General features: G+C 42.2%; 2 protein-coding genes across 5 annotated transcripts in view; both read left to right on the top strand.

Moving 5' to 3' along the window:
• The window catches only part of itprid2 (ITPR interacting domain containing 2), a 41,305-nt gene extending 31,434 nt beyond the window's left edge, over positions 1-9,871 (top strand). For all 4 annotated transcript variants that reach the window (XM_031870183.1, XM_031870181.1, XM_031870182.1 and 1 more), the window contains 7 exons: positions 1,060-3,003; positions 4,003-4,062; positions 4,458-4,582; positions 4,687-4,801; positions 6,542-6,607; positions 6,743-7,045; positions 7,484-9,871. In XM_031870183.1, coding sequence (XP_031726043.1) covers positions 1,060-3,003; positions 4,003-4,062; positions 4,458-4,582; positions 4,687-4,801; positions 6,542-6,607; positions 6,743-7,045; positions 7,484-7,591 — 2,721 coding nt within the window. In that variant the 3' untranslated portion in view covers positions 7,592-9,871. The remainder of the gene's footprint in view (positions 1-1,059; positions 3,004-4,002; positions 4,063-4,457; positions 4,583-4,686; positions 4,802-6,541; positions 6,608-6,742; positions 7,046-7,483) is intronic.
• A 546-nt stretch (positions 9,872-10,417) lies between these two features.
• The window catches only part of cwc22 (CWC22 spliceosome associated protein), a 15,088-nt gene continuing 4,888 nt past the window's right edge, over positions 10,418-20,617 (top strand). Inside the window, exons 1-14 of the mRNA XM_031870184.1 lie at positions 10,418-10,521; positions 11,613-11,669; positions 11,762-11,985; positions 13,572-13,765; positions 14,729-14,983; positions 15,565-15,693; positions 15,878-16,046; positions 16,912-16,965; positions 17,104-17,239; positions 18,034-18,240; positions 18,327-18,389; positions 18,474-18,572; positions 19,289-19,370; positions 19,648-19,708. Of these exons, the coding sequence (XP_031726044.1) occupies positions 11,615-11,669; positions 11,762-11,985; positions 13,572-13,765; positions 14,729-14,983; positions 15,565-15,693; positions 15,878-16,046; positions 16,912-16,965; positions 17,104-17,239; positions 18,034-18,240; positions 18,327-18,389; positions 18,474-18,572; positions 19,289-19,370; positions 19,648-19,708 (1,728 nt within the window). The 5' untranslated portion in view covers positions 10,418-10,521; positions 11,613-11,614. The remainder of the gene's footprint in view (positions 10,522-11,612; positions 11,670-11,761; positions 11,986-13,571; positions 13,766-14,728; positions 14,984-15,564; positions 15,694-15,877; positions 16,047-16,911; positions 16,966-17,103; positions 17,240-18,033; positions 18,241-18,326; positions 18,390-18,473; positions 18,573-19,288; positions 19,371-19,647; positions 19,709-20,617) is intronic.

The following is a 20,617-nucleotide window of genomic DNA, read 5'->3' as shown; positions in this document are numbered from 1 at the left end:
CCACCCCCCACCCAATTGGAGTACAAGCCACTGCAATGTTTGTGCTTAAACACTGGGGATTTTTAATTCTGGCAGATTACTACAGATCACATATTTAGATGTTTTCCACATTTGAGTGAATGCGTTATTTGTGCAGTCTCCTTTCCCTTTTAAGAAGGCAATATAGTTATATTATTAATTTAAATAGACAATTAATCTCATGGGGACCTCAACCTAATTAGTCTTTCCCTGCAGGTTCTCAGGTTCTCAGAATCTTCTTTTACTTTCAACCGCTGATTAACAGTGGTGGAAAGTAACTTGGCACATTTACTCAACTACTCTGCTTAAGTAAGGTACTTGTTCATTAATGGAGTATTTAAATCATATGCTGCTACTTACTTACACCACTACATTTTAGAAGGACATTTTTTTACTCCATCACATTTATTTAATACATATATTTACTTTATACTTTTGAGAGGGCCATTTGAATAAAAAAAATAAAAAAATGTTAGAGGCTTATCAAATGCATACACAGTTAAATATTAAAGATATCAGATGTCTGTCATTTGTGATCAGTTAAGTAAGTGATTTATTTTCACGAAACCACTCGGATGTTTTCACTGAGATAACTGCTTGATTACATAAGATTATGTAAGTGAAATTATCCAATATCCCCTTCCAAAAATATAATATATATAATATACAGTGTATATATATTTATGGAGCTGAACTTTGTTTTAGTAATAATCTTATTAATCATCTCATGACTCGTTGGATTTATCTTGTGACCAACCGACCTATATTCGATGCCACCGAATGAAACTACCTAACTGTATATTAAGTTGTTAAAAGTAGCTCCACCATGACCAGCTACAACAGTGGAATGCTACTTACACATTGATGCATCGACTGCAGATAATACTTCAAACTGTGCTTTGACTTGATAAGGAGTTTGAATGCAGGACTGTCACTTGTAATGGAGATGTTTTTCATTGTTGTATTGGTACTCTTACTTCATATAAGGATCTGAGTACCTCATCCACCGCTGGTATTTAATTGTCGATTCATTGTGAATAGGTGCAGGAGAGCAGTGACAGCTGTGACAGCGAGACCACTGTGACATCACATCCGTCAATAGATGTGGCCACGCCCCTCGCAATGGATCAGCCAGCATTCGAGCTGCCAGATGACCAAGAGGAAGAGGCGGAGCCTGATGTTGCTGCTGAGGCTGATGGGAGAAGTAATTCCAGGGGAGAAGACAAGCATGATGGGAATTCAGAGCAGATACTCCAGTATGCAGTCCACCATCTCCCCAGGAACAGACCAATGGGAACGCAGGATGAGACCAGGGAGGAGGAGCAAGTTGAGAGAGGGGAACAGACTGATCCAGAACCAGAACAAAGGACTTCCCAGAGTATGTCTGCTGCAGAACAAGAGCCACAACCAGAATTAGAACACACTCAGAATCAGACTGCTTCAGAACAAGAACCACAACACACTCAGAACCAGAATGAGACCGCCACAGATACAGAACCACCCACAGAGGGAGTGTGTGCTGAGGACGAGGCCAAAGAAGAGCATGCATTCTTGGCTGATTATGGTTCACTTTGTCGTCCTCCTACTCCTTCGTCTCCAGTTCTCAGTGCTCTGATCCGAGCCAAACAGAAACAGGTGACCCGGGGTGAGCAGCGGGTCAACCCCCAGTCCGCCGATTTGCCCCAAACCCCAGGGGGAGAACGAGGAAGACGTGGTATCCCTCTACAGAGGTCCTCTTCCTTGCCCTCCTTGCCCTCCTCGTTCCCCTCGCCCTGCAGGATCGTGTCCTCTGTCAGGATCCAGTTTGGTCGAGGCCAGGCGTCCTGCACGCAGCCCAGGTACTCCTTTAAATACAACCATGTTGCCGAAGGGCAAGATGAAGAAGAAGAAGAAGAAGAAGAAGAGGAGGAAGGACAAACCAATTGTCTGTCTACTCTTATTATAAACCCTGCCCCCTCGCCTGACTCTAACAACCAACCACCAAGGCTCCCCACAGAAGCTTCCATCCCACCTAAACCCATCCCACGCCATCTACTGCGGTCAACCTGTTCCCTGCAGAACAGCAGCCCTCCATACGACTTGTCACCAGGAGACGCCCACACCTGGAGCACCCAGAGCGTTCCTGATCTCTCCTCAAATCAGCAGCAGCCGGGCCAGTTCCATCAGAACATGACTGCCAACCAAAATCAGAAAAATTGGAATCCAGGGCAGACGATGTTCCGTTATCCTAATCCTAATCCTACAGCTCAGTACGCATACCCAAGCCCAAATCCCAGCCCCAGCCTTAACCCCAGCCCATACCCCTTCTCTCTGAACCCTCCTCCGCAGTACCCATCCCCTCTCCATCCATACGCCAGTTTTCCTAACCTCCTTCACCACCAAAACTTGACCCAACATTCTAGTCTAACCAGTCTCTACCAATCTACAACTCCCACACTCTCTCAGCACGGCAGCCTCTCCAACTTGCATCAGCTCTCAACTTCCACGGCTCCTCAACCCTTCAATCTGGGCAACTTGCATCCAGGATCTCCAGCAATGCACCACCAAGCGTACAATCAACTATACGGTCATCAGTCACCTTACCATGCCTCTCCTCGCGGCTCACAGTTTGCATCACCCTATCTTGGTAACCATGTGTACAACATGAACCCACACCTGGCGTTTCCCCACCCCGTCACCCAGTGTCCACCGTTGGCCCCAGAACACGGCCTCCACCCAGGGTTTCCTCCTCCTGTTCCAGGTTTCTTCCCAGGCCTGACCTCAAGCCTTGGCCCGGGTCAGAGCCTCCAGCCAGGGTTCACTACTCCTGCTGCAGGTTTCTTCCCAGGCCTGGCCTCAAGCCTCGGCCCGGGTCACAGTTTCCACCCGGGGCTCACTCCTCATACTGCTCCAGGTTCAGGACCCAGCCAGGGCCCATCCAGTACAGAGATGCAGCTGAGGAGAGTTCTGCATGACATCAGAGGAACGGTTCAGAATCTGAGCCAGGTTAGTCCTCCTCAGTACCAGTCCCTTGAGCTCTTGTTACTTAAACTGTAGTCCGTTGTGGTTGTAGTCGCACTATATTTAAATTTGGTTTTATTTTCATTGCTATGTTGCCATAAAGTTAGATCCAATGGAATAACAAACGCAAGAGGTTAGATGATCAGACTATGATCAGGCTAACACTTTAGCTTTAGATGTTAGATTAGCTACCGCTGTATTTGGAGGTAAAATTGAAAACACGTCCATAATTTTGTGAATAATCTTTTATTGGGACCGGTAACTTCCTTCAGTGTCCACTGGTTGTCTGAAACAAATCCTGACCAAAGCATAGTTTGGTACATATCCTCCCATACGGTATGGGTTTTCTTTTTACACTTTGGGTTTTATACAAATTGAACAAGGGATATAAAACATGTTACTAAGTGAGCTTCAGAGCACCTCTAAGGTGTTTTTTGTTATTTTTGGACAGAGCCACTAGCTGTTTCCCCATGTTTAAGACTTTATGCTAAGCTTAGTTAGCTGGCTTCAGGTTGTAGCTTCATATTTAGCGTAAAAACATGAGAGGGGTATCAATCTTTTCATCTAACATTTAGCAAGAAAGTAAAGAAGCATAGTTCCCAAAATGTCAGACTTTTCTGTAAGCTGCAGTTGTAATTTTACAGTTCACCAGCACTCTGTGTGTTGCATTTATTCCAGTCTTAGTCTAATTAGCATATGGTCTTAAGCAGTAATTTTCTTTAGATCTGGTGTTTTATACATAGGCCTCTAGTTCAATGGTGGTAAACTGGCAGCAACGGCTGTTAACACTGCAGGCGGAAAATTGTGCGATTGATCAGCTGTTCCCTGCTGCTCCCGAACCCTAAAAACCCCTCTGAAACCCCAACACCAGGGGTAATGACATCACTTCCTATAGTTTAGTTTTAACTAGGTTAGCACGTATCCTTTCATCAGCTTGTCCTGTTCCGCTTCCTGTCCTGACATCACTGTCCTCCCTCCATCTAGAAGCGAGCCGACACTCCGGACGCGTTCAGTGAGCACAGAGCAGCTCTGCCCAACCACCAGGTAAGGTCATCACTTATCTAGCAATTTCTATGGGTTAGTTTGTGTGTAGAATCCAGCAGCGAGGCTTCCTGCACTTAAAGTCTATGTCCATCTTACAATACACAGTTTTCATTGGACTTCCATGACACAAACACAAAATCACAAGTTCCCTTTGAAGGCAGATATGTTCTCTGACCGGGTCTTTACTTAAGAGATAAGGTGTGAAGACCACATGTTCAATACTAACATATTTCCCACCACTTTGTGTTCAGATTTATATAATAAACTGACATAGTAGCTTTGCATAACCTAAACTATACATACTGTTTGCAGTATGATGTATTTAGACCGTTTTCATCTAAGACGCCATAGTTGACAGTTGTCGGCTTCATTTAAGTGCGATTCTCTGATTTCAGTCTTTGGCAGAGTTTCAGCAGAAGAGGCAGAGTCTAAACTTGTTCCGCACTCAGATGACGGACCTGGAGCAGTCAATAATCCAACAACAGGCCCTGGTCTACAAGCACCTGAGCCCTGCTGACAGGTGACTCATTAAAGCAAACAGATACATGTTTGACAGTAATCTGGACTGTAATAATATGCGATACAAAACAAACCTCATGCGTGTGTGTGTGTGTGTGTGTGCAGGATGGAGGTAGAGCAGCTTCAGTCTCTGAGGTCAGCGGTCAGAGAGGAACTGCAGGAGCTAGAACAGCAGCTGGAAGACAGACTGATGGAGCTGACACATCACACACAACACAGGGTATGTACATGCAAACACACACAACACAGGGTATGTACACGCAAACACACACAACACAGGGTATGCACACGAAAACACACACAACACAGGGTATGTACACGAAAACACACACAACACAGGGTATATACACGCAACACACACAACACAGGGTATATACACGCAACACACACAACACAGGGTATATACACGCAACACACACAACACAGGGTATATACATGCAAATACAAACAACACAGGGTATATACACGCAACACACACAACACGGTATATACACGCAACACACACAACACGGTATATACACGCAACACACACAACACTGGGTATAAACACGCAACACACACAACACAGGGTATATTAACACACAACACAGGGTATATTAACACACAAACACAACACAGGGTATAGACACACAAACAGATAACACGGGGTATCTTTACGCAAACACAACACAGGGTAAATATACACAACACAGTGTGTATACATACAAACACACACAACACAGGGTATATACCAGTGGTGGGCCGTCAGGGCCTGCAAGGCCTTTCTATTTTATAATTTAATATTTTTTCTTAAATACACTACATGTATTATAATTTATAAAAATATTTTCCCATTATCTTATTTTCTCATTGCACAGCTACTGTCTTCCTCAGTTGCTCTGCTTCCAGTGCAGCTTGTTTGAAGTAGAGCTTTTATCCAATCAGATTTCACCTCTGTGTCTCTAGGTAAGAAGAGAGGCCCGTGGCCTGCAGACTTACAAGTGAATCCCTTTGTAGTTTAAGTGAATGGGGACGATATTGTTGATTGTCATATTCTTCAACCAATCAGATCTTTAGTTTGCCATGTTGGGCATATTCTTTGACGTATCGGAGCCTGCTAGCTGGCCTATAATGACGTCAGCATTACGTGCAGCTCAGTGTCCATGTACAGCTCTGCCGCGAGGTGCAGAGTGTGGTGTGATTAGTCAGTGGGCGAGCACGTGACTATCGTGAAACAAAACTTAACAGCAGAGGCTTAGTCGGGTAGTGAATCACATCACGTGATGCAGCTCAGCCAATCAAATATGGGCATTCTGACTCGAGTGAGATGTACCACACACCATGACACAGGGGACTGAGACGAGGAAAGACATTGCAGAGCAGTACGTACAATGTTCAAGTTGTGAAAGTAAAATCATAAGACGATCTCTTTGGGCCGTGACTTGTCATTAAGGAATAATGGTGGATCCCACAGCCAGACCAGCTGAGAACCACTGTCCTCCATGATCGCAGTAAACATTATATTTTCCTGAATATAAGCTTCTGCATTTTCCAAATGCTCTAGTACTATTCAAATGTATTGTAAGCCTCGTACCGAACGATTTAATACGAAGACGTACATAGTTACAGCCTCAGAAACAAATAATAACTGTGGCGCCATTATGTGGTTATAAGGTGGTATTTCAGCTGCAGGACAACAGTGAAGGCCTAGGTATAAAATGCACGGCCCGCCACTGGTATATACACACAGCACACACAACATACACGATCTTCACACATCACGATATACACACAAAACCCACAACACGGGGTGTACACAATACACACAACATATACAACACAAGGTATATTCACACAAAAACACACAGCACATGGTATACACATACAATACCATAGCTGAAGTTTTTAAAACCCTTTTGAGACAATTTATGTGATTTTGGACCAAACTGATAGACATGATGTGAACCGCTCTCTCCCTCAGGGTCACCATAGGGACAGCAGCTTTGACAGTATGTCCACCACCTCTGCGCTGAGAGCCATGGAGCCGGTTTGTGCACACACACAGACACACACACACACACATGTGTTAGATAAACATAATAATTACATTACAGTCATTTTTTGGAGAATAATAATGATTAAGTTTGTGTTAATGTACAACCTTTTCCTGTCTGTTCTTTAGGTGTCAGACCTCCTCAGAGAGCAGCTCCTCCTTCAATCAGAGCTCAGCTACGACGGTCACTCCCCCTCCACCGCACCTTCCTCCCGAACCTCCAGTCCAGCCCCAGGAGGAGGGGATGGCGAGCAGAAAGGAGGCGTGTACCGGGCATCAATTAACATAAACCCAGTCCCCCCTCCTCGACCCAACACACGTACTGAGGAAGAGGAGAGGGAAGAGGGAGAGAGTGACGGGGGAGGAGTACCAGAGGAGCAAGGAGCATCAGGAGGAATCGGAGTGGGGAACCTGCACCAGCTCATCAGAGAGGTAACAATCTGTCAGCACTTTTAATTTTACTGGTACTTCACTGGTTAAGTAAAGTCCACTCTTATGTTTATTACTGCCATTGTGGGAATGTTTAATGTTAGCTGTGTATATAGAGAATAACAACAGCCAATGAGAAAACATGTCCATTTGTCCATCTTTAACAATGTCATGTTTTATTTGTTGATGGAAATTGTAATACGTTTTGTCATCGTTTTTGTTTGAAAGGATTTTGTTTTGTTTAGGCTTGTTGTTGGTGGACTTTATATTATATTTTACATTGTTAGGATGAAGTAAAAGTTTGGTAGCTGCAGAATGCTTCCTTTAATTAATACCAATCTCATGTCTGTACTTTCAAACTGCTCATTTAACTCTCAAATAAGCCTGAAAAAGGACCTGAGTGTTTAAATGTTAACCAATTCTGTCTCTGCTCTCTTCCAGATTCGAGAGAGCGTGGCGCAGGAGGTCCGACAGGAGATCTACAGGGAGCTGCTGGCTGCCATGTCGCCACGGCAATCTCCCCTGCCCGGCAGGCAACACCCGCTGTAGTCACGGCAACAGCAGAGCACCACCCCTTTCACTTTCAGCCTCAGTAACCACAGCAACACTGTCTGTCTGTAACACTGTATAGCTGAGTAACATTGTCCGTGTGAACACTATGCGTCTATAACACTGTATGTCTGTAACACTGCTGACGAAGGAAGCACATCGCTGACGTGTGATAAGCCCCGCCCACCACACCTGTGGAGGGCGGGGCCTCAGACGGGACACTTGCACTTCTCCGTGTCTGTTTGTTTCTGGCGTGCTGGTGTGATGCATGCTGGGTACACCAGCTGTCCCTGTGAACCATCAGTGGTGATGTGTCGTCGTCACATCCTGTTTCCTGTTTCTAAGCTGTTTTGATCAAAGCCAGGCCTCACACTACTACTACTAATACTACAAGTACTACTGCTAATAGTACTCTGCCAGTACCACCACAGTCCCAGTCCTGTGAATTTCTTTTGCCCACGATCCCAGTCTGAGATCAGATCAGTACGTATGGATGATAGTAATAATAATAATTATAATAATAATAATGATGATAATAATAAATCAGTAGCTTGTTACTTAAAACATATTCATTCATTTAGTAATTTGGCTGAGTTGAATCTTTCAAAGCCACATACAGGGGGAATACTTCCCTTAGAAATGCTGTAAGTGCCTTATTAATGATATTGTAATCTAAGCCCTCCTGTCCTTTTGTTTGCGTTTGCATTCCTTAAACTTCAAAAAGAGTGGAGGTTTCTGTCAAACTTAGCTTTTACTCTTTAAAGTTATTCATTCCATGCACATTTCACCTTCATGTAAACGGTTTAAAGATGTTTTAAAGATACACCGTTAAAGGTTTATGCTCGTACAGCTGTCCACACAACTTTATCATCATCACCATCATTGTCATTGTGCGTCTGCTCCTCTAGCCTCATTCACAGTTGAATCTGTCAGTTTCCATTTTTGTCAGATTTGTTTAGCAAAACCTATCCTGAACTGAAAAGATTTAACAAAATGTTGGACTGTCCCTTTAACACTTAGTCTTTGTTTTGTGTGTGCGTGTGTTGGTTGTTACAGAGCAGGTGATGGGGTTAGCGAGTGATGTCATTAGGTACTGCAGACGTCAAAGGTCACTCTGCAGCAGCAGGTTTCAGTAAGTTGTCATGGCGACAGTGATGATGTTGGTGATGATGCAATGCCTGGTCAGCAGACCATGTATGGGGGAGCAGGCAGAGTAGCCCAAACCTTAGCTGCACTAGCATGTTAGCCGCGTTAGTGTGTTAGCTTCCGACTGTCCGATGACAAATCTGTGCAATAATATGAACATGTATATGGATTCCTGAGACTGTGGTATCAGTAAATCACTGCTAATGTTGCAGGTCATCCTGCTCCACTGCAGCATGACTGATACCAGCTAATCCGCAGCTTGCTGGTTTTGTTGAGAAAATCGGATGTTCCTCCTCTTTGCACAGAATCCACAGAAGTGATTGATCAATGAACAATGAATTACTAATGACCATTTACTCAACATCTGTTTTCTTTAGCAATAAAGCCTGTTGTATAGTGTGTGTGTGTGTGTGTGTGCCTCGCAGGTTTTCAGATCGACCATCAGTGACTGAAAGCAAAATCTTGGGAGTAGCTGAGGTGACACACACACTCTGCACCCACCATAGCGGGGTATGATTGGCTGAGAGACCTGTCAATCAAGACAAACACCCTCCAAAATACCTCTTCTTTTTTTTTTTTTTTTTTTTTTTTTTAATCTTCACGAACTGATTTTCTGAATTTCAACACAAACTCACATTAGAATTTAAATTACATACTGAAAGCTGAACTTTTGGGAAACAATTTATTGATTGTCTTTTTGTTGATGTTTGGGAACAATATATGGTGACGAGAATCTGAGCTCAAAGGTGATGAGTCTGAGCTTTCAGCCACATCTCACAGTCTTAATTCGATGCTCTAAATCATAACTGGACCTTAGAACCTTTATTCTCATCATCATTTATTGACTGTTTGTTTTAAGATTATAATTTTTGATGATCACAAACTTTGCTCTTCTGGACCAACACTCACTGTGAGCTCTAACGTGTTTTTATTCTCTTTTTTTTTTTTAACTGATCAAGAAAATCCTTCACACACTTCTAATTTCAGTTCACTGTCTGACTATTGGTGTCTAATAATTTCTATTGATGTTTATTAATGATGATGTGTACTTTGTATTGATGTCTTCTCAGTGGGATGCAGGGGAGGGATCACTCTGTAGAGATGAGAATAATAAAGATGTATTTATTTTCAGTACAGATGAGTCCTGCTTAACTTCCTGCTGATTATAGTTCTGCTTCTCTACAGTTCAAATGGAAATATTGTATTTTTACTCATTTATCTGACATCCATAGTTTCTATTTACTTTGTAGGATACGATTTTAACCAATATTGAGCATTTAAGATATGATGCATTGTTATAGAGTCAACTACACTGACTGACATTTCAACTCCTTTCAGTGCTTGAATTTCAACTGAATCTTCAACTTCATGCAGTACTTACACTTTTTAGAAAAGCATTTATTTGCTTTTTCAAATTCTTCTGGCATTTGTATTTTGACTGCCACTTCAACAGAAACTTTTTCAAAAGTTCAAAGTGCAATAGTACATTTTCTTTAGACATGTTTGCCGTTTTTACGTGGATATAGTTCAACTTTACAACATTGCTATTGTTTTCCTATCCTAAATTACCATCATAATGGACTAAGGACTTCACATTGTGGAGGTAATTATGTTCACCACCAGGGGGCGATACAGAAAAAAGCCATTACTTCCAAGCAGCCTCTGGACTTTTATTGTGAAATCCGGAAGCTGTCCGTTACCTGGAAGTATTTAACTTATTGTAGGAAGTTTTCCGCCATAAGAACGACACTGATTTAACGGACAAAAATAAGGAAAACAGAACGGTAAGAGTACATTAAAAGTCACAGAAATTGCAGATAGTTTCTGTTGAAATATACAGAGTAAAAAGTCAGGAGGTTTCATCGACAAATAACTAGCATCTTAGCTAACTTGCTGGAGCTAAGTTAGGATTAGCTTACTAGCTAACTTAGGCGCATCCAAACACACATGGCGATAAAACAGACATGGTCTTTGGAGTTTGGGTTTTATATATACAGGTGATATTGTTGTAGTAACCGGCCCACATGACTAATTTAGGCGTACGGCTCTATTTATTTAATATAAGTTATGTCGGAGACATGGGCGCTTAACTATTAGGACGTTAGCTAGCTACAGGTACATATAGCTAAACTCCTTTGAAAGTGAAACTCTTTACATTGTATTTTAAAGGGTCGGATCACCCAAAAGCGAAATACAAAAAAATACCGTTTATACCTGCTGTGGTTTAGTAGTATTTGTCTCAGACATTGAGTCAGTTGGCACAGAAAAATATTTGGAAAAACTGTCTTCACATGGTGGAAGCTGGAAAGATTATCCGAGTAATCGACCAAGTGATGGACAGAAAATATATTGGCAACTATTTTGAAAATCATATAATTAATTTGTCAAGTTAAAGAGCCAATACTATCATGATCCCAGAAAAAATGCCGAAACTATTGATATCTTTTAGAAGTGACATTCACAGTAGCGTTTTTCCTGCTGACAGAAATACTCAAGAGAGCACCTATGAGTAGTAATCTCCCGAGTGACGTGTGAGGAAAAAACACAGCAGCCATTTGTTTTTTTAGAAGTTATACAGTGCGTTTTAAATATGAAACGATGTACTTGTGAAAAATTAGGAACCAGTGGGTTTGAGAGCCACAGAGTTGGGAAGTCCGATATTATTGAGAGATGGACTGAAGCACATTGAATGTTGATTTTGGTCTTTTCGTGGGATTGAATAACAATATGAAAAAATTGAATATTGCTGATAAAAAGGCCCGTTTGTTAATCAACGGAATCTTCCTGCTTTTCTTTGTGTATGAGTTAATCTGTGATCGCTGTTGCAATATTTATTAGAATCATAAATGTGTATGTGTGCGTTGTTTTTTTTCAGGGATGGACTCTCCAGGCAGAAGTCAAAGGCCCTGTCCTGCTCAAAAGCAACAAAGTGGTGAGTCAAACCTGCTGTAACTATTTTATGTTGTAACGGTGGCCGTACTAGTGGCTGTTGTTTTGATATTCATCCAATAATGCTGTCTTCAGGACCTTCAGAGGACGAGTCCAGTCCTGCAGCAGAGAAGCCTCAACAGGCCGGCTTGGTTGAAAGAAGCCCCAAAGAGAAGTCGTCCCCTCGAGCCAGTCCTGCAGGCCACTCCCCCGCCAGGAGCGCCGCCTCCAGCAGCTCAAACGACAGCAGCAGCAGCAGTGATGAGGATGAACATAATGGTGCACTGAGGAAGTTAAGGAGCAGTGTGGCTCAGATCAAAGTAAGTCAGGCTTAATGTGGACGTTACTGGTATTTCATGTGTTTACATGCACTGATAAAGTACTGTTGACTTCCTGCTATTGTTAAAATAGAGAAGTTTGGTGCCCCCTGGTTGTGGGCACCAAACTTCTCTAGAGGTTCAGGGTTTGCAAAACTTCTGCTGGAGAAACTCCAATTTGTTGAGGGGGAGGGGCGCTATGTAGACTTCTACTCTTATGCATGTACAGATAGGTGATGATAAGAAAAATGTTGCTGTGACGGCAGTGCTGCAAGAAATATCATAATTCATGTGTATGATTAAATATTGAGATTCTGAAGAGCCTCTCAAAATGTATCCATCTATCAGTTTTCTGCCACTTCTCTGGGATATATGTATGTGTGTGTGTGTGTGTGTATGTATACATCCCATATCTTCAACACTTGTGTTTGGAGTTGTGCAGGAGTCTGCACCTCAGTGTGGATTCAGCTTATTCGGGCTCTCTTGGCTCTCGCTGAACATGTCGTGACTAACCGGCCGTTCTCATATTTGGCTGGTTTGCAGTTTGAGTTTCCATGGCAACAGAGTTGACATCAAGACATCTTTGTGAGATTGAGAAGCTATGGATAAAGTTAGCACGCCGGCTTCATGAAACAGACCAGTGACCGGTGAAGAAAATACTGAAAACCTCTATTGATGCACACTGACTCCATCTTTAACTGGGGCTCTGTTGTCTCTCTGAAGGTCTTCTCACACCGGGGACGGAAACTAAAGTGTGGAATATCCACTGGCAACATTCATGACTTGCCAGACTCGTATGAAGCCAATGTGTTTATTATTATTATTATTGTGTTTTTCATGGCTAATACAAGGCATCAGTTTATAATCGTCAGCTTAATACCTCCGTGGATTTTTCAAGGAAAGACGGTGAGCTCATGTGCTTGCTTTGCTAGAAGTCTTATAAATAGGGCTGTAGGTTTGATGCTTCATTCATAACGTTGATATTCCAATTATTATGAATAACCTACAGACCAATTGTGTGCAATAGTCCTCCCCTCTCTCTCACACAGACAGCTCAGTCTTTGTCTTTGTACTTGTTTCAGTCCAAAAGTCAAAATATATTGAACAATTATACACGTTATCATTTCCTAATTTACGACATGTTTATCTTGCTAAATATTCTCATAGAATTCATATTTGTTGGCATTAACCTTTCAAAAACAAAATTATCTTTTGTAGAATACTCACCATCATCTTCCACAGATGTTGTCTTTATAATCATCCCGTTGTTTGTCAAAGAGGACTCTCATTTGCGTAATAATAAGCATATTTATGTGTGACAATATGAAAAGAACAACATTGATGTCATAGGAAAACTATTGATTGTGTGAGCAAAAGTTGTTATTTTATTGGCTACAAATGAGTTGCGTTTGTTCTGAAAATAACTTAATTCAGCTAAACTCGGACATTTAAAAATGGCTGCATGTTTTGCTGTTGGTCTAGTTTTCTCTGAGGGGTCCAAGTTTATCATTCAGGGACCATCCAGACTCTTTAACATGCCCAAAGACTGAAGAAATACTGCTGACACTATTCTCTTATTTGATTTTCAGAGATCAAGATCCAAGTCCATGTCCAGAGAAAGAGACCGATCCATATCCAGAGAGCGAGAAAGATCCAGGTCTAGAGAGAGAGACCGATCAAGATCCAGAGAGAGAGACAGGTCCAGGTCAAGAGGACGAGACAGATCCAGGTCCAGAGAGAGAGACCATGACCGGGGGCGCCACGACAGAGGACGCTATACACGGTAACGTACAGACACACGCAGTTATTTTTAACTTGGAACATTTTGGTAAGTTACTTTTTATTAGTTTAAAATTACGTGATCGATATGTTCAAGACCCTGTGAAACCAGGTCATCAAACACTTTTTCAGTTGTAAAGCAAATCACACATCAAAACCAGGCGGCAACCTCCAGGTCTGAAAGGTGAAGCCAATGCTGAAGTGCCTTAAACCTGCATTCCTAATGTCCAGCAGGGGGCGACTCCTCTGGATGTAAAAAGAAGTCAGATTGTATCGAAGTCTATGAGAAGATGACTCTACTTCTCACTTGATTTATTACCTCAGTAAACATTGTAAACATGAGTTTATGGTCTTACTCTCTAGTTTCAAGTCTTCTTCAATGCAGCATAATTGATGTTCATTTAGTTAATCAAGAAGGCGGCAGCTAAAAACCAAGATGGCGCCGTCCGAATTGACGAACCTAAGGCTTCAAAGCTGTCGTCCACAAACCGATGGGTTCCATCATCGTGACTATGTCCACTTTTTATGTACAGTCTATGATCGTAATATTCACCAAAAAACAAACTGATTGAACCCAATATCAAACAAGAACATGCAGAAACACAAAATAAACAAAATACAATATAAACAGCATATAAAACAAAGTGTTGTCAATACTGATATGTGACATACAGCTTTAATTGGGTAGATACAATATTTTTCATTATACAAATTGTATATTCTTACTAAAATACTCTATACGTTGACCCATCTCTCCTCTTTCCATTTCACTCGATAAAACGTTTTTACATCAGGTTTTAAACGGTGTCTCTTTCGTGGTGACATCATCAGTGAACTTACTCAAACCAGTAGAACCGTCTGACATTTTTAAGCCACCAGACCAATTCAGACTTGAGTTGTTTTTGAAAGTGGAAACAAAATTCGTTTTTTGAAGATTATTTTGCCTCCTCCTCTCTGCCCCGCTCAGGGATCGCTATGACGATCGCCGTGACGATAGGGATGGGCGGTTTGACCGGTGGCCCAATCGGGATGCAGAGTCGGACCACAGGAGGAGAGGGCGCTCCGGCTCCCCTCCAGCAGACAGGGAGCCGGCGGCGGCAGGGGAGCCGGCGGCCAAGAAGAAGAAGGAGGAGATCGACCCGATCCTGACGAGGACGGGTGGAGCTTACATCCCCCCCGCCAAGCTGCGCATGATGCAGCAGCAAATCACTGACAAGACCAGGTGAGACTGTTTTACTTATTTATTGTTATAGACACAAGGATTAGACACCATCCCTCAGTTTGTAGATGTATTTTCTTTCCTCTATGAAGGTTTCCATGTGGAGACTTGAAACTTGCTGCTGAGAGATGGTCCATCATATTAAAAGATTAATTACACCAATATAAACCATTGTAAACACCTTTATCTCTTGGTCAATGTTGAATTGTCACTGTGTGGTTAAACTGTTGAACACGGTGCATTCAAGGTAGAGCTCTGATCCCTGAGCCCACACAGACTGACCTGAGCCCAAACCACTTTAGCAGTTTCGGGCCAAACCCGATTAAATACCCGAATTTCCAGAGTAAACATATATTAAAACATGTATTACTAGCTAAAGTCTACTTCAGTCTTTTCAGTGCATCAACAGACATTTATGACACAATCTCTGATATGCGTCTTCTCCTACCGAATGTTCAGACTTCATATCTCAGGCTATAAGGAATGTAACATTGGCTCAAACATGACCCGATTCAATTCTGAGGGATTCTTTTATACGACTACATATAATTTTTGTTGTCCCTGACGCCCCGCCTCCTGTGCAGCCTGGCCTATCAGAGGATGAGCTGGGAGGCCCTGAAGAAGTCCATCAACGGTCTGATCAACAAAGTCAACGTGTCCAACATCGTGTTCATCATCCAGGAGCTGCTGCAGGAGAACATCGTCAGGGGGAGGTGAACAATGGAACTTCACATTAATACTCAATAGCTACTTTACTAAAAAATGATGCTTCCAGCGTGATTGATAAAAGAGAGTGAAACAGAGCAACCTTCTTTCCTCTGTATTCCACTGGAGGTTATGTCTCACTGACTGTCTCCCTGACTTCCCGCTGTATCCGTCTGCCTGTCTGTCTCTCAGGGGTCTGCTGTCTCGCTCGGTGCTGCAGGCTCAGGCGGCATCTCCGACCTTTACTCACGTCTACTCCGCCGTCGTCTCCATCATCAACTCCAAGTTCCCTCAGATTGGAGAGCTGATCCTCAAGCGTCTCATCCTGGCCTTCAGGAGGAGCTACCGCCGCAACCTCAAGGTACCCGTCTGTCTGACTGTTTATCTAACTGTCGCTGTTTGCGATGAAAGGTGGGGTATTTTTTTGTTAATAGTCAAAATACCATCACCCGGAGATGCCTCACCACTTCTCAAAACTTTGACCAACTGTGGACAAGAACTTGATCCATGGTCTGTTTCATTTTACAAGAAATACTGCTGTACAGTGTTTTTAATAACAATAGCTTTCCCCAGAGAGAGCTTGTTCACCATTACAGGAGATCTAACGTTGGTAACAACATAGCAGTGGTTAAGTTGATCAAGGTAACTTTGATTCCATTATTCTCATACAGACAGAAGACTCTTTCACACTTTCCTGTTTGTCAGACTGTGACCTTCATCAACACCATTTAGCTCGACTTCAGGTTATGTTTCATAGTGCATTGAACCTTTCTGTTTATTGAATTAAGAAACTGGTTTGAATTAAGAATCTCTTCTGAATCTAATGGTGAGATTCCCACCTCTGCTCAGGTGACTGAGGTGAATATGTTTTAACTTGGTCAGGCTGAAGCTGGATGATTCAGATGTAGAGAGACGAATATGAAACTACACCTAAATGATTGAGACAGCTGGCCGTCCACCTAACTACAGATATTATCTGTGCTGTCTGTTTATAAGATGTTTAAGATTAGATTCATAATACCAGATTTGTTTTCACAGCCATTACAACACAGCCCCATACAGAGGCAGGCAATACAAAACATCTTCATGTATACATGCAAAGAGTCTTTTCTTTTGTCTTCTTGACATTAAGTTTGAATTGTGTTCCCTATCATTATAGACATTGACCGTATTCACTTTATTAGTTTAACTAGTGTATTAAAACCAGTCTGTCTTTTGTGTTCCAGCAACAGTGCCTGACAGCCTCAAAGTTTGTGGCGCATCTCATCAACCAGAACGTGGTAGGTCCTGCTGTCTGACTTATAATATTCTACTTCTAATAATATTAACATGTTTGAGTGTTTGTGTTCAGCTCTAATGAAGTGTGTTTACTTCTCTCTCTCTCTCTCTCTCTCGGCTCTGTTGTCTCTCGCCCTCAGGCCCATGAGGTTCTCTGTCTGGAGATGCTCACTCTGCTGCTGGAGCGTCCGACTGACGACAGCGTGGAGGTGGCCATCGCCTTCCTGAAGGAGTGTGGACTCAAGCTGACCGAGGTGTCCCCGCGAGGAATCAACGGTAGCTCCAGCTGTTGACTCTGGTCTATTTCAGGCCGGGCAACTTTGTTGCATGTCCCACCCCCCTCCCCCCCCCCCCCCGTTGCCTGTCAGCCTCTTCACTATCGACTGTCCGATAAAGGCCAACATGCCAAAGAAAAGGATTGCTTACATTTTTATTCATTTTTATTTACTCTATATGTTTTGTTTTAGATACCTTTTCATTTAAGATCACACATTTCAGTTCACGCTTTTGCATTTAAGATTTTCTTCTTTTTGTTTCAGGATTGAAAGTTTCCATTTCACAAATTCTAATTGTCATTACATTATCAAATATCCTTTTTTCTTTTTAGCATTTAATTATTAGCTGATAATCCTGAGTTAAAAAAAACTTATTATCATTTCTAATTTACCGTTTCCTTTTTGATTTTCATTTTGCAATGAATGATCCGTAGTTACAATTGCAGAAATTAACGACAGCATTCATTCATTCATTTCTGTCTTTACGAGTGCTTTGTGAATAAAGTAAAGAGCCCTGTTGGGATCCAGCTTTAACAAACCTGCTTCATTCCAAAAACATGAACATTTCAGGGACTTTGTTTCTCCTGAGGTTGTCCTCAGACTGTGTATGACCTCCAACAAGCGAAAATATCATGAAAATATTTCTAGCCTGAAAATCTTAACTTAACCTGAACCGTTAAACTTACAGTATTGCATTTGTAAGAGGATCTGGCTCTTTCTAATTAAAGTAGATCCCAAATATCGGCACAATTCATCGTAAATGTGACTACAAAACCTGTCTGTCTCTCTTTTCAGCCATATTTGAGCGTCTCAGGAATGTCCTCCACGAGTCGGCCATTGATAAGAGGGTCCAATACATGATCGAGGTGATGTTTGCCATCAGGAAGGACGGTTTCAAGGATCATGCAGTGATCCCAGAGGGCCTGGACCTGGTGGACGAGGAAGACCAGTTCACCCACATGCTGCCACTGGATGACGAGTACAACACCGAAGACATCATCAGTAAGACCTCCACCTGACTCTACAAGTCTCTCTGCAGAAATACATCTGTATATGTAATTGTAACATGTGTGTTTATGTTCACTCAGATGTGTTTAAGATGGACCCAGACTTCCTGGAGAACGAGGAGAAATACAAAACCATTAAAAAAGGTCAGAATGCACACAAACATCAAAGCGTCCAATCAGCTGTCACTTCCCTCTCAATTTAACCAATCACCTGTCACCTCCCGACAGATATCCTGGACGAGGGCAGCAGTGACTCGGGGGAGGATGGCGAAGGCAGCCACGAAGAGGAAGACGATGAAGATGAGAAGGCGGCGGAGGAGGGAGGAGGTGAGACAGACAGACGGGGAGACCTGCCAAACGGTTGTATGATGTCATCTGTGGCTCTGGAGGAATTTTGTCAAGTTGTGAAAATAACCCCGATGATGTCATAGTGACGTCATCAGGGTCATCTCAAGTGGAGCTGCCGAGTTTAAGGCGGGTCTTAAACGTGGCAGGGTTCAACAAAAAATATATTGTGTAGTTGCATTATGGGAAACATAGGATCCAGTGTTTCTGTAGCTGGACCCGTACTACAGGCACTAAGAGTGCTGCTTATTTTTAAGGAATAGTTTAACATTTGGGGGAGAAATGCTCTTTTTAAAGCTCTTTCCGAGAGTTGGATGAGAAGATTGATACCACCCTCATTTATGAGAGTGGTTGCATCAAACTCTTGACAATAAAGAGAAGAAGCATAGTCTTTATCCCAAAATGTCAAGCAGTGTTTTTATTCTGTCTCTAAGTGCTTCAACTTTATGAAAACCACTTCAATGCACTGGGAAACAGAAATATAATATGTCAAGTAGATGTAAAGATGAAGTAGTTACAATGAGGGAAATTCCAGTTCAAAGCTTGTGTAGAGCAAAGTTAAAGAATAGCTAACTGACCCTGTTTACTGTTCACAATATTAATATCTCATATTAATCAATATTCTGGTATGAACCTGTTTAACATGATATTAATCAATTATTCATTAATATTGATATTATTAATTCTCCCTCCCTCAGATGAGAAGGTCACCATCTTTGATCAGACAGAAGTCAACCTGGTTGCTTTCAGAAGAACCATTTACCTCGCTATCCAGTCCAGGTACACACACACACAGATTACCACACTCTTACAAATACACAGTCAGTCGTCTCTCAGGGTGTTGGCAGTTATTTACAGCTCCTTCTATATTTGATGGAGTTGGACTAATATGTAAAGCTGTGTTTAAACCGTGTGTGTGTGCAGCCTAGTTACTATGGTTTCATTGTAGAGCGGCTCACAGGTTTGGAGAACAGAATGAAACACTGAAACAGATTGAGAAAATGACACACACACACTGATGTACTCTTACTAATTTACTGATTTTTTTCCCCTGTAGTTTGGACTTTGAGGAGTGCGCTCACAAGCTGATCAAGATGGACTTTCCTGACAGCCAGACGGTAAGTCCACACACACAAACGCACACACACACTTGGTAGATTTAAAAGGCCTCAGTGACGCAAACAGATGAGGATAAATGTGAGAACTTGTCGTCTTTTTCTCTTCGTTTCCTCACTGAGGATAAATCTGAAAATAGTGTGGATGAATAAATCAAGCTGACGCACAGTAAATACTCATTAACTAGAAGTGTTGGCACAACAGCTGGACCTAAAAGCCAGAGCAGAAACAATTACTTGATCGATTAGGGGATTAATATGCAACAATTAGTTTAAATTAATTTATTAAACAAAACACCGAACTGCGGAAATATGAGGAATTGTTGCCTTTTTCTCTGCTATTGCTGACCAGAAAGTGGCGCTGATAAACTAGTTGATAGCTAGAGGTGGGTGTGTGTGTGTGTGGTCAGAGCTGATGACCTTGTCAGCCAGGGTTTCATCATCATCAGGACTGAATCACTTGACACAACAGCTGGAAGAAAAAGCACATTTCCATTTAAACACACAGCTTTCACATCAAAGGAAAAACAAGACGTCTGAATGTTAATCAGACCAGAAAGACGGGTGACAACCTCGCGACTGATCGGTTTCCTGTTTCCCGACAATCACTCATAGACGTTTCTTGCCAACATTCTCACGATGGAGGTGTGGGCGAGCTGATGGGTAGGGGATGGAACGTGTACCCTCTTCATTTAGTGTGTTAGCATGAAGGCAGCACAATTGATCAAAATTTTATCGAAAACATCTGTCGTACAGATCGCAGCAAAAATCACACCATGATCATTTATTAGGAAACGCCTCTTCAGATTAAGAAAGTTCATCAAATAGATTTTAATATCTTTGCCAGCATGTTTTTGGGAAAGGGGTGTGTGTGTGTGTGTGTGTGTGTGTGTGTGTGTGTGTGTGTGTGTG

The sequence above is a fragment of the Anarrhichthys ocellatus genome, unplaced genomic scaffold, assembly GCF_004355925.1.
Source record: "Anarrhichthys ocellatus isolate YVR2014 unplaced genomic scaffold, GSC_Weel_1.0 scaffold51, whole genome shotgun sequence".
NCBI lineage: Eukaryota > Metazoa > Chordata > Actinopteri > Perciformes > Anarhichadidae > Anarrhichthys > Anarrhichthys ocellatus.
The sequence above is the reverse complement of the archived record's forward strand: the minus strand, read 5'-3'. Positions and strand labels throughout refer to the sequence as shown.